Source organism: Coregonus clupeaformis, chromosome 36 (genome assembly GCF_020615455.1).
Source record: "Coregonus clupeaformis isolate EN_2021a chromosome 36, ASM2061545v1, whole genome shotgun sequence".
Lineage (NCBI taxonomy): Eukaryota > Metazoa > Chordata > Actinopteri > Salmoniformes > Salmonidae > Coregonus > Coregonus clupeaformis.
Window position 1 is genome coordinate 15,096,877 of NC_059227.1, and position 12,617 is coordinate 15,109,493.

Consider the following 12,617-nt stretch of genomic DNA (forward strand, 5'->3'; position numbering starts at 1 on the left):
TACAGTATATTTTCTCAGAGGCACAGACACAGCTAAATGCTTCATGGGATGCGCCTCTGACCTCTAACCTCTGACCTTTGCACTGTGTCAGACCCCTGAGGATATACCCAGCAAGCTTTGTAGTAGAGAGACACACAAGTATGTGGCCTCTGTCTCTCTATAAAGCTAGCCCCACACATCCATATAACATACATAGCTTTGTGCCCTGTCTTTGATATGTGGCCTTTGCCTTTCTAAAGCCAGTATATCTTACTGTACTGTAACACCATGAAATCCCTCCAGCCTCCATCTAGATGAGCTATTGTTACACTAACAAATTAATCTTAATGATACCCCTATTCACCCACACAACGACAATCAATTCCACCAGGGAATAAGAATAATGATTTCCAATAATGCTTATTATATCACATTTGATCTGGATCATACACCTCCTTTCAAATCCCTGGTCCCTGCTGTCATCCAATTTCAAATCATATTTACACACAGGCTCATTGTACCATCGATCTAGCCCTGTTTTGTTTTCATTACTCTCACCGCTCTCTGGAGAGACGGGATTGAGTCTTCTAGCTAGCTTAAACACAGTGGTGTGTGTGTGTGTGTGTTCACTCCTTTAAATGTAGCTGTGGGGACTGGCCTGTGTCTTTATTCCTTCCTCATATGAATACTAAGTCGAAATCAAGGAGGGAGGGAGGTATGGAGAGAGGAAGGCAGTGAGGCATGGAGAGAGAGAGGCAGGCAGGTAGAGAGTAACACAGGACAGGAGGGAGGGGGAGAGAGATAGAGGCAGCCACGAAGGGAGGAAGGGAGAGATGGAGTGAGGCAGGCAAGCAGAGAGAAAGGCAGCTGGTGTGGACGGGGAAAGGGGGGACAGAGAGGACTTGCACTGATCTAGAGTAGATTAGTCTGTGTCTATGCTCCCGACACTGATCAATATGCCATCTCAGGGAGGAGGAGGAGAGAGGTGGAGAGAGAAGGAGGAAATGGAGAGGGAGAGAGGTGGAGGAGAGAGATGGAGAGAGAAGGAGGAAATGGAGGAGGAGAGAGGAGGAGGAAGAGGAGGAGAGAGGAGGCGAGATGAGGAGAGAGGAGGAAGAGGGAGAGATGGAGAAGGAGAGAGAAGGAGAGAGGAGGAAGAGAAGGAAGAGGAGGAAAATGGGGCACAGGAGGAGGAGGAGAGCTGGAGAAAGTTGAGAGATGGAGGAGCAGAGATGGAGAATCAGACACATTATAAGCTGTGGTTGCATTATGAATGGCCCCAGTGTGGCTAAGGGACAGCAGGGACGGCCTATGGATAGCATAATAAGCTGAGATCATAACAAAGGCAGCTAGAGGAGAGATGAGGGGTGCTAGGAGGCGAAGGAGGCGTATTCAATCCCTCTTTTCTAACATAATTTCGATTAGGTTATTGATCAGCAGAGCAGAATAGATCGGCCAGCCAGTAGTAACCAGATTTATCTATCCACCCTTATTATTATTATTCTACAGAAGGGTTGATTTTGTCCTTGAATAACGGGGAAAGAAATGGTGGTGTAATGGCCACTTCTCACTGTCAGACTAAGCCGGAGGGGCAGTGACGTGTATTCATGGATTCCAAGGGAAGCCAGGCTTCCCCAAAAAATTGACCAAGAAAAAAAGAAACACTTTTTAAAATCTTTTGTCTCTCTGTGTTTAATAAATGTCCTTCAAAGCACCCGAGCGGAAAAAAAATGACGCCCGTCTGTCTCAGTATGACATTGTTGCCGCCCATATCATTGAATGCAAGGGAAGCCAGCGAGCATTTGGCTTCCCTTGATAAATGTTTTTATAAAATAATAGCTTGGCTGGGGATGGTCCTGCCGCACCAAAACAAAGTGTCAAGGGAATCCAGTTTGGATTTGGCTTCACACCAATCACATCACACTAGAAGCCAAACCTCATTCACAGAATAAAACTTGAATTGTTGTGTCATTGTCCGGTGGCTAGCTAGCTAGCTAGCTAAAATTGACCCTTTCCTAAATTAGCCATGGCTGGAGATAGTGATTTGGACTTGTGGTTTTACTTAATTCTCCGTACTGGCCAATGATTATAATGGCGATTCTGATTCAACCATTAATTCATACATTGTACCCATGACCTGAGAGGATGGAAGTTCAACATGTACAGTACCAGTCAAAAGTGTGGACACACATACTCATTCCAGGCGTTTTCTTTATTTTTTTACTTTTTTCTACACTGTAGAATAATAGTGAAGACATCAAAACTATGAAATAACACATATGGAATCATGTAGTAACCAAAAAGTGTTAAACAAATCAAAAGATATGTTATATTTGAGATTCTTCAAAGTAGCCACCCTTTGCCTTGATGAGAGCTTTGCACACTCTTGGCATTCTCTCAACCAGCTTCATGAGGTAGTCATCTGGAATGCATTTCAATTAACAGGTGTGCCTTGTTAAAAGTTAATTTGTGGAATTGATTTCCTTCTTAATGCATTTGAGCCAATCAGTTGTGTTGTGACAAGGTATGGGTGGTATACAGAAGATAGCCCTATTTCGTAAAAGACCAAGTCCATATTATGGCAAGAACAGCTCAAATAAGCAAAGAGAAATGACAGTCCATCATTACTTTAAGACATGAAGGTCAGTCAATACGGAAGAACTTCGCAAAAACCATCAAGCGCTATGATGAAACTGGCTCTCATGAGGACCACCACAGGAAAGGAAGACTCAGAGTCACCTCTGCTGCAGAGGATAAGTTCATTAGAGTTACCAGCCTCAGAAATTGTAGCTCAAATAAATGCTTTACAGAGTTCAAATAACAGACACATCTCAACATCAACTGTTCAGAGGAGACTGCGGGAATCAAGCCTTCATGGTTGAATTGCTGCAAAGAAACCACTACTAAAGGACACCAATAATAAGAAGATACTTGCTTGGGCCAAGAAACACGACCAATGGACATTAGACAGGTGGAAATCTGTCCTTTGGTCTGATGAGTCCAAATTTGAGATTTTGGGTTCCAACCGCTGTGTCTTTGTGAGACAAAGAGTAGGTGAACGGATGATCTCTGCATGTGTAGTTCCCACCGTGAAGCATGGAGGAGGAGGTGTGATGGTGTGAGGGTGCTTTGCTGGTGACACTGTCTGTGATTTATTTAGAATTCAAGGCACACTTAACCAGCATGGCTACCACAGAATTCTGCAGCGATACGCCATCCCATCTGGTTTGGGCTTAGTGGGAATATCATTTGTTTTTCAACAGGACAATGACTCAACACACCTCTAGCCTGTGTAAGCGCTATTTGATCAAGAAGGAGAGTGATGGAGTGCTGCATCAGATGACCTGGCCTCAACCCAATTGCGATGGTTTGGGATGAGTTGGACCGCAGAGTGAAGGAAAAGCAGCCAAGAAGTGCTCAGCATATGTGGGAACTCCTTCAAGACTGTTGAAAAAGCATTCCAGGTGAAGCCCGGTGCACCCCGTACCTGCACCTCGCACCAAACCAGTGGTGCGTGTCTCCAGTCCGGTACGGCCTGTACCTGCTCCTCGCACCAAACCAGTGGTGCGTGTCCCCAGCAAGGTATGGCCCGTAACTGCTCCTCGCATCAAACCAGTGGTGCGTGTCTCCCAGTCCGGTACGGCCCGTACCTGCTCCTCGCACCAAACCAGTGGTGCGTGTCCCCAGCCTGGTACGGCCCGTACCTGCTCCTCGCACCAAACCAGTGGTGTATGTCCCCAACCCGGTACGGCCCGTGCCTGCTCCTCGCACCAAACCAGTGGTGCGTGTCCACAGCCCAGTGCGTCCTGTGCCAGCGCCCCGCACTGGCACGAAGCCTCCAGTGATGATCCATGGCACAAAGCCTCCAGTGATGATCCATGGCACGAAGCCTCCAGTGATGATCCAGTGATGATCCATGACCTGGCCTCAACAATCACCCAACCTCAACCCAATTGCGATGGTTTGGGATGAGTTGGACCGCAGAGTGAAGGAAAAGCAGCCAACAAGTGCTCAGCATATGTGGGAACTCCTTCAAGACTGTTGAAAAAGCATTCCAGGTGAAGCCCGGTGCGCCCCGTACCTGCTCCTCGCACCAAACCAGTGGTGCGTGTCTCCAGTCGTGCCTCCAGTGATGATCCATGGCCCGAAGCCTCCAGTGATGATCCATGGCCCGACGCCTCCAGTGATGTTCCATGGCACGAAGCCTCCAGTGATGATCCATGGCACGAAGCCTCCAGTGATGATCCATGGCACGAAGCGTCCTGTGATGATCCATGGCCCGAAGACTCCAGTGATGGTCCATGGCCCGGAGCCTCCTGCGATGGTCTGCAGTCCAGAGTCTCCAGCTCCGGTCAGCTGCTTTACTCCTGTGCCAGAGCAGTCCGCTCCACCGTAGCCTAGTCCAGCTCCGGTCAGCTGCTCCACTCCAGTGCCAGAGAAGTCCGCTCCACCGGTGCCTAGTCCAGCTCCGGTCAGCTGCTCCACTTCAGTGCCAGAGCAGTCCGCTCCACCGGTGCCTAGTCCAGCTCCGGTCAGCTGCTCCACTTCAGTGCCAGAGCAGTCCGCTCCACCGGTGCCTAGTCCAGCTCCGGTCAGCTGCTCCACTCCAGTGCCAGAGCTGTCCGCTCCACCATTGCCTAGTCCAGCTCCGGTCAGCTGCTCCACTCCAGTGCCAGAGCTGTCCGCTCCACCATTGCCTAGTCCAGCTCCGGTCAGCTGCTTCACTTCAGTGCCAGAGCAGTCTGCTCCACCGGTGCCTAGTCCGGGTCCGTTCGTCTACTCTTCCCCCATGCCGGAGCCATCCACTCCACCGTGGTCCGAGCCGGAGCCAGACGTCAACCCCTCTCCAGGGTCGGGGTCTCCCACACCAGGGTCCAGACTGGACTTGGTGCATCGCGGGAGGACTGCTGGGCCGGGACCAGACGTCAGCCCCTCTCCAGGGTCGAGGGCTCCCACACCAGGGTCCAGACAGGGCTTGGTGCATTGTGGGAGGACTGAGAGGGGGAGCATCGCGCCGGGGGTACTGTCATGCCCTGACATTGAGATCTCTAGTTGGGTTGGTCAGGGTGTAAAATCTAATTTATATATTTCTATGTTGGCCGGGTGTGGTTCCCAATTAGAGGCAGCTGTCGGTCGTTGTCTCTGATTGGGGATTATACTTAGGCAGCCATGTTGCCTACCTTAGTTGTGGGATCTTGTTTCTGTTTGGCTTGTTTGATGTTTAGCCTCTTGAACGTCACCTTCTGTTGGATTTTGTTATTTTGTCTGTGTTTATTAAAATAAACGACTATGTACGCATACCACGCTGCACCTTGGTCTGATCCTTTACACAACGAACGTGACACTAGGAGCAATTCCATGGAATTACGCTTAGACTCAGATGTTTCACTTTAAAATGTATACCAAACAAAAACCATTGGTTTCAAAGTTAAACAAACCATATGTACAAGGACTTCTTTAAAGAATTTCCACTGAACATTTTACAAAAACACATTTACAGGACAAACTGTTTATGTTTTATTTACTGTGTAAATTGTTAAAAGTAGTCAGTCATTGTGTGTGCATAGAGTTGTATGTTAAACTTTGAAATCAGTGGTTTTTGTTTGGCAACCTCCCGAGTGGCGCAGTGGTCTAAGGCACTGCATCGCAGTGCTAATTGTGCCACTAGAGATCCTGGTTCAAATCCAGGCTCTGTCGCGCCCGGGAGAACCATGGGGCGGCACACAATTGTCCCAGGGTAGGGGAGGGAATGGCCGGCAGGGATGTAGTTCAGTTGCATTGCCAGGGTTGTGGGTTTGATTCCCATGGGGGGCCAGTATGAAAAAAGTATGTATGCACTCACTAACAGTAGGTCGCTCTGGATAAGAGCATCTGCTCAAATGTAATGCATACATTTTAAAGTGAGTCTCAGCGTAATTCAATTACTGTGGAATTGCCCCTAGGTATACTGTGTTTAGTGTTGGTTACAGATGTTGTGTTACACAGACACCACCTTGTCCAACAGCTCGCTAGTGACATACAGTGGCCTAGTGTACATAGACACTAATCCTCTCTATCTCTGCCTCTCATTATCGGTCACTACTCTCTCTCTCTCTCTCTCTCTCTATCTTCCCCCCTCTTTCTCTATCTATCTATCTACCCCTCCTCCCTCCCTCCCTCCCAGTCTCTGAGCTCATGTGTTGATCTACTGTCAAATCTTCCAGGATTATCTGTAATCCCGGAGCTGCAGAATCTGTTTGCTGACAGCTGTGTTCTCAAATATTACTACTACTGCCATGCACACACTACCCTATATACCAGAACCAGAGCGAGATGGAGAGAGAGAGAGAGAGAGAGAAAGAGAGAAATAGAGAGAAAAAGAGAGCGAGAGAGAAGGAGAGAGGAGAGGCAGGCAGAGACAGAGAGAGTGAGAGGGATAGAGAAGCAGAGACAGAGAGAAAGAGAGAGAGAGAGACAGAGAGAGACAGAGAGAGAGAGACATAGAGAGAGAGAGAGACAGAGAGAGAGAGAGACAGAGAGAGAAAGAGTGAGAGAGAGAGAAGGAGATAGGGTACATAGATGGTGGTATATACAGTAGGATAAATTACCTCTACAGGGGCATTGATATCCCTGGGGGGGGGTTCCCCCCATTACCCCAATCATCTTCAGGGGAATCAGTCTGCGTCCCAAATGGATTTGAAAGTTTAGTTCATAATGTTGCATATCGGTCATTTGGCTATTAGCTGGCCAAAAGTAGTGCAATACTGTTCATATAACCGTCTGTTAGTGTGGGCTTTCAGTTAATTTATGTAAATCACAAAGCTCTTTTGCATTTCCTGTGGTGCAGGCAAGTGTTCAATCATAATGTTAGCATGTGATCTTTCTGCATATGGGCAGATTACAGTAAAAATAGGAAATGAAAATGGAAATTGGATTCATATGTTTAAAATACAACCAACATATTATATAAAACCCCATATTATACAAAAACCCATATAATAGAAAACCCATATAATATTCCATTAAACTACATTTGAATTTGGAATAGAACCTAGAATCTCGAAAAGTGATAAATACATTATCATACTTCTCTCTTTCTCTTTTTCACCTCTCCTCTTATTGAGTGTATTGTCCCTATCAGGCTGTCTTCTTGTCTGCTACATATTATACAACAGTTTTAAAAAACATATAGCTTTATTTCATATATGGACCTAGGGTATTGTCCCTAATGGTCTCTCTTCTCCTCCACTCCCTCCAGGTGGTCTACAAGAATAACGACATCCGTCTGGAGCTCTCCCGTCTGGCCCGCATCGTAGACCCCAAGATGAAGCTCCAGGGTGACGTGGTGTTTAAGTGTGAGAATGTGGCAACCCTGGACCCTATCAACTTTGAGAGCCCTGACTCCTACCTCAGCCTGCCCAAGTGGAACACCAAGAGGATGGGCTCCATCTCCTTCGACTTCAGGACCTCAGAGCCCAACGGACTAATACTGTTCACCCACGGCAAGGTATACTAACTAATGAAATACCCTGATGAAGGTCTATTGAAGACCCACATTTAGGTTTAATGATGTTTGTAAGATAAGATCACCAGTGTGCTGGAGTTCTGTTTCTAGTAAGTATATCAATGTAAAAGAAAGTCACACACTCATATTTCCTTGCTGTGGATTTATTTGACCAAGGTTTTGGCTAAAGAGCCTTGATGTAGAGCTTTAGGAAAAACATTGGTCATTCATTTGTATAGTTTAACTTCCCATTAGTCAGCAGACTCAGTACGTCACCTAATTTCCAGGCCCAGGACCGGCGGGACGCAGCAGGGAAGAAGAACAACAAAGTAGACTTCTTTGCAGTAGAGCTGCTGGATGGAGGGCTGTATCTGCTGCTGGACATGGGCTCAGGCACTATCAAGGTCAAAGCCACCCAGAACAAGGTCAACGATGGAGCCTGGCACCACGTGGACATACAGAGGGATGGACGATCAGGTGAGGAGAGAGGGGTGGTGGGGTGGAGTGGGAGGAGGACGAGGAGGAGGAGGGGGTAGGGCTATTGCGGTGACCATATTACCGCCACACCGGCAGTCATGAGTCATGACCGCCGTAAAATTCCACGTGATCGTTGAGTCACGGTAATCTCCTTTTATGCACTCTGGACATGCATTGGTAGTACCCAACTCACTAACGACCATCATGTTGCTAATGGCCTGGTACTCAGGGCTCTATTGTCCCTCTAACCACTCTGACATCAATGCAAATACAATCAAAAATCACATCAAACACTTATCATCAAAACAGTACAGTATCATGCTTTTAAAACTCACCTCACTGGGATGATCAATTTGAAGAAAGAAGTTCAACAACAGGTTGAAACTGAGTGGAAAACATGGTCATTGTGGATGTTGTTTCAAAGCCTAACACAACAAAATGGACAGCGCTTTCTAAGGTGATGGTTAATTCAAAACACTATACGCATATTAGAGCTAATGCATACATTGAGTATACAAAACATTAAGAACACCTGCTCTTTTCATTACATAGACTGACCAGGTGAATGCTATGATCCCTTTTTGATGTCACTTGTTAAATTCACTTAAATCAGTGTAGATGAAGAGACACATTTACATTACATTTTAGTCATTTAGCAGATGCTCTGATCCAGAGCGACTTACAGTTAGTGAGGGCATACATTTTTCATACAGGCCCCCCGTGGGAATCGAACCCACAACCCTGGCGTTGCAAGCGCCATGCTCTACCAACTGAGCTACAGGAGGCCACACACGTTAAAGAAGGATTTTGAAGCCTTCAGACAACTGAGACATGGATTGTGTATGTGTGCCATTCAGAGGGTGAATGGGAAAGACAAAATATTTAAGTGCCTTTGAATGGGGTATGGCAGTAGGTGCCAGGCGCACCGGTTTGTGTGGGTTTTTCACGCTCAACAGTTTCCCGTGTGTGTCAAGAATGGTCCACCACCCAAAGGACATCCAGCCAACTTGACACAACTGTGGGAAGCATTGTAGTCAGCATGGGCCAGTATCCCTGTGGAACGCTTTCGACACCTTATAGAGTCCATTCCCTGATGAATTGAGGCTGTTGTGAGGGCATAAGGGGGGGCAACTCAATATTAGGAAGGTGTTCATAATGTTTGGTACACTCAGTGCATATGTTTATGCATATGCATAGGCCTATATATGAGCACAAGCCTGAAAAAAAACCCTGAATTAAAATAATGATTGGGCCGTTATACAATACATAGACTACCGCATATTACGCATTGCAGAAAAATATATATTTTTAATGATTTAAGATGTCTTTGGTACATAATTGGTTTAGCCTTCCCAAATGAAGCACTGGGTAGCTGCAGGAACAGGGTTGGAGAACCCATGGCATGCAGAGTTTGGGCAGAATATCACCTGTCTGCCAGCGATAGGCTGCATGCTCCTCAAACAGTGGTTGATGGTTGGAGTGAAATAACCGGAGTAGCCTACCAGCATGATTAAAAAACCTACCGGCAGCTAGTGATGACATGTCTTGTTTCCCCTGTCCCTGTTCCTGTCCATTTGATAATGGGACATTCTAAATCGAATAATTTTACATAATTTAACATAAAGACAAGATTAAATTCAGAATAGTCTGATGGGTGAAAATATGATCACTTGATGAGAGAACAGCGTGTGGAGCCTGATGCAAGGAACAGAGCGGAAGCTTTTTTTGCAACTTTCTCAAATCATCAATAGCCTATAGTCACATCATGCAGCCCATATATGTTTTGATTTCTAAGGTTTGTATAATTCAAAACTAAAGTTGGCAAATAACTAAATCTAGCTTATAGGACCTGTTTCAAATGATCACTTTTATGCTCAACATACCCATATGCCCACTCGCTCCGGAAAGGGACCGCTAAGTTCAATTATATTCTTACTATAAAATCATATAAATAAGGGATAATCAATGAGGGGCTATGCATTCTATGGAAAATAACACACCTTCCACGGAGTTCCATTATTTTCCAGAGAACGCATAGAGCCCCAAGGCAATAATTTAACACATTTGCTGCTAGAAATGTGTTCAACATCCACTGAAGTAGCTAACAAGTTTAGATAGCTACAGTAGTTGCCCTGGTAACCAAGCAAATATACTTGCTAGTTTAGCTAACCAAACCATCAGTCCTAGCTTGCTATTATGAAAATTGAATTCAACAATGCCAATAATGTTTTCAATTCGACATTTGCTTTCAAAAGCAGCTCAAACATAGAACATGTAAGAATTAACTATAGCCATTGAGTTCTACCGTGCTGATATACCGTGCATTATAGGGAATTATAGTATAGTACTGAACGTGTCGGTAGTCGGGATGAGACAGACAGGCAGGCAGCATTTCTCAGCCAGTCGAAATCATGAATCAGCATAATTGTTATGGATATATACAAAGAACTATCAATAGAGAACAGGTCAAACGAAACAAAGTGCAGCTAGTTAGCAGTCTTTCCAGCTTCAGTTTGAAGTAATTGTGTTACTTTAGCTGTGTTGTTGGCTAGCTCTCGAACAACAGAGCACATTTTCTATGCCAGGTGAAATCGCGCAACATTAGCTCATTGTTATGGATGTATCCAAATAAATGTCACTAGAAAACAGCTTAAACAAATGCAGCTACTTTGTTGTTATTCTGGCTGCACTGTTTGACGTGACTGTAAGTTAGCCGTAGTTGGCTAGCTAGCAAGCAAGGGATAAGAACGTTGCTAGCCAGTACGGCAATGGAACATTTGAACGAATGACTGGGTCGCGTCCATAGATACAGAACAAAAATACTGAACAACTCTGGCAACCGAACCGATAGAACGAATGACCAGCCGGCTTGGGTAGCAACCCTAGATTTGTGTCAGGACTATATCTTGTGGAAGGATGAAATAGTATAAAAATAAAAATTTAATGAAAATATGTCAATCATTATTTGAATATGTTGGTAACCCGTTGTATAAAAGTGATAATGCCATCGAAGCCAGTGTATGAAGGACATAGTAACACGGTTTTCCTGCCCTCGACTTCGTCTTGGACCTAACAACACCCGGGCCAATATATCATCCAAACACCGGATTTTCTGGCATTATCACTTAAATATTGCACGCTCTTCAAGCCCTTCAAGCTAATCAGAAACGAGTTTTCAACAATGCCATAGCATAATTAAGCAAAAACGCACGACAGGGTGTGATATATGCCAGTCTTTGCATGACAATAACCGGCTGACATAATTTCATGACCGCCACATCCTTAGGAAGGGAAAGGATGGGGGGTGGTGGTGGTGGAGGAGAATGGTGATGATCATTGTAAAACTCCTCAGAATATACATCAAAGCCATCATACTATTGCACGATTTGCAGAAGTATTTCTACCTTGTCCACAATGTGTATAAAACTTAAGAGAAACTGTATCTTGAGGATGTAGGGATAATACATTTATCATGAGGATGATAAAGCAAAACCTTTAAAATCCTATTTCCTGATTCTATTTCCTCCACAGCTTGTTTATCCTGTGTGTACACTGACCTGAAAAAGGTTGGACAAACAGAACAGAACAGAGAGGAGGGGAGCTTTAGAGAGGATGATTATATTGGCGCCAAAAGGGTTGGAGATGAGAGAGTCTATTGTTGCCTTGAGCTCCATAACAGAATGGATTCACCACATTAAAAGGAAAAGGGGAAAGTGAGAAGAAGAGAGAGAGAGAAAGAGAGAGAAACAGACAGAGAGAAAGAGAGAGAAACAGACAGAGAAAATGAGAGAGAAACAGACAGAGAGAAAGAGAGAGAAATAGACAGAGAGAAAGAGAGAGAAACATACAGAGAGAAAGAGAGAGAAACAGACAGAGAGAAAGAGAGAGAAACAGACAGAGAGAAAGAGAGAGAAACAGACAGAGAGAAAGAGAGAGAAACAGACAGAGGGAAAGAGAGATAAACAGACAGAGAGAAATAGAGAAAAACAGACAGAGAGAAAGAGAGAGAAATAGACAGAGAGAAAGAGAGAGAAACAGACAGAGAGAAAGAGAGAGAAACAGACAGAGAGAAAGAGAGAGAAACAGACAGAGAGAAAGAGAGAGAAACAGACAGAGAGAAAGAGAGAGAAACAGACAGAGAGAAAGAGAGAGAAACAGACAGAGGGAAATAGAGAGAAACAGACAGAGAGAAAGAGAGAGAAACAGACAGAGGGAAAGAGAGAGAAACAGACAGAGAGAATGAGAGAGAAACAGACAGAGAGAAAGAGAGAGAAACAGACAGAGAGAAAGAGAGAGAAACAGACAGAGAGAAAGAGAGAGAAACAGACACAGGGAAAGAGAGAGAAACAGAGAGAAAGAGAGAGAAACAGACAGAGAGAAAGAGAGAGAAACAGACAGAGAGAAAGAGAGAGAAACAGACAGAGGGAAAGAGAGAGAAACAGACAGAGGGAAAGAGAGAGAAACAGACAGAGGGAAAGAGAGAGAGGGAGAGAGGAAATAAAAAGATATAGAGAGAAACAGAGGCAGAGATAGAGAGAGAATGAGAGAGAGAGAAAGAGAGAGAGAGGGGAAGAGAAAGAGATAGAGCGAGAGTGCGAGAAGAAGAGAGGAGAGCGGTAGTAGTACTTCTGTTATTTGATGTCCTGGGTCTGTGTTATATATCAGCTTAGAGCAGCCA

At 45.1% G+C, this 12,617-nt stretch overlaps 1 protein-coding gene across 16 annotated transcripts in view; it reads left to right on the top strand.

Moving 5' to 3' along the window:
• The window catches only part of LOC121552334 (neurexin-3b), a 436,890-nt gene that overhangs the window by 137,733 nt on the left and 286,540 nt on the right, over positions 1–12,617 (top strand). For all 16 annotated transcript variants that reach the window (XM_041865181.2, XM_041865182.2, XM_045211270.1 and 13 more), the window contains 2 exons: positions 7,217–7,465; positions 7,750–7,939. In XM_041865181.2, the coding sequence (XP_041721115.1) occupies positions 7,217–7,465; positions 7,750–7,939 (439 nt within the window). The remainder of the gene's footprint in view (positions 1–7,216; positions 7,466–7,749; positions 7,940–12,617) is intronic.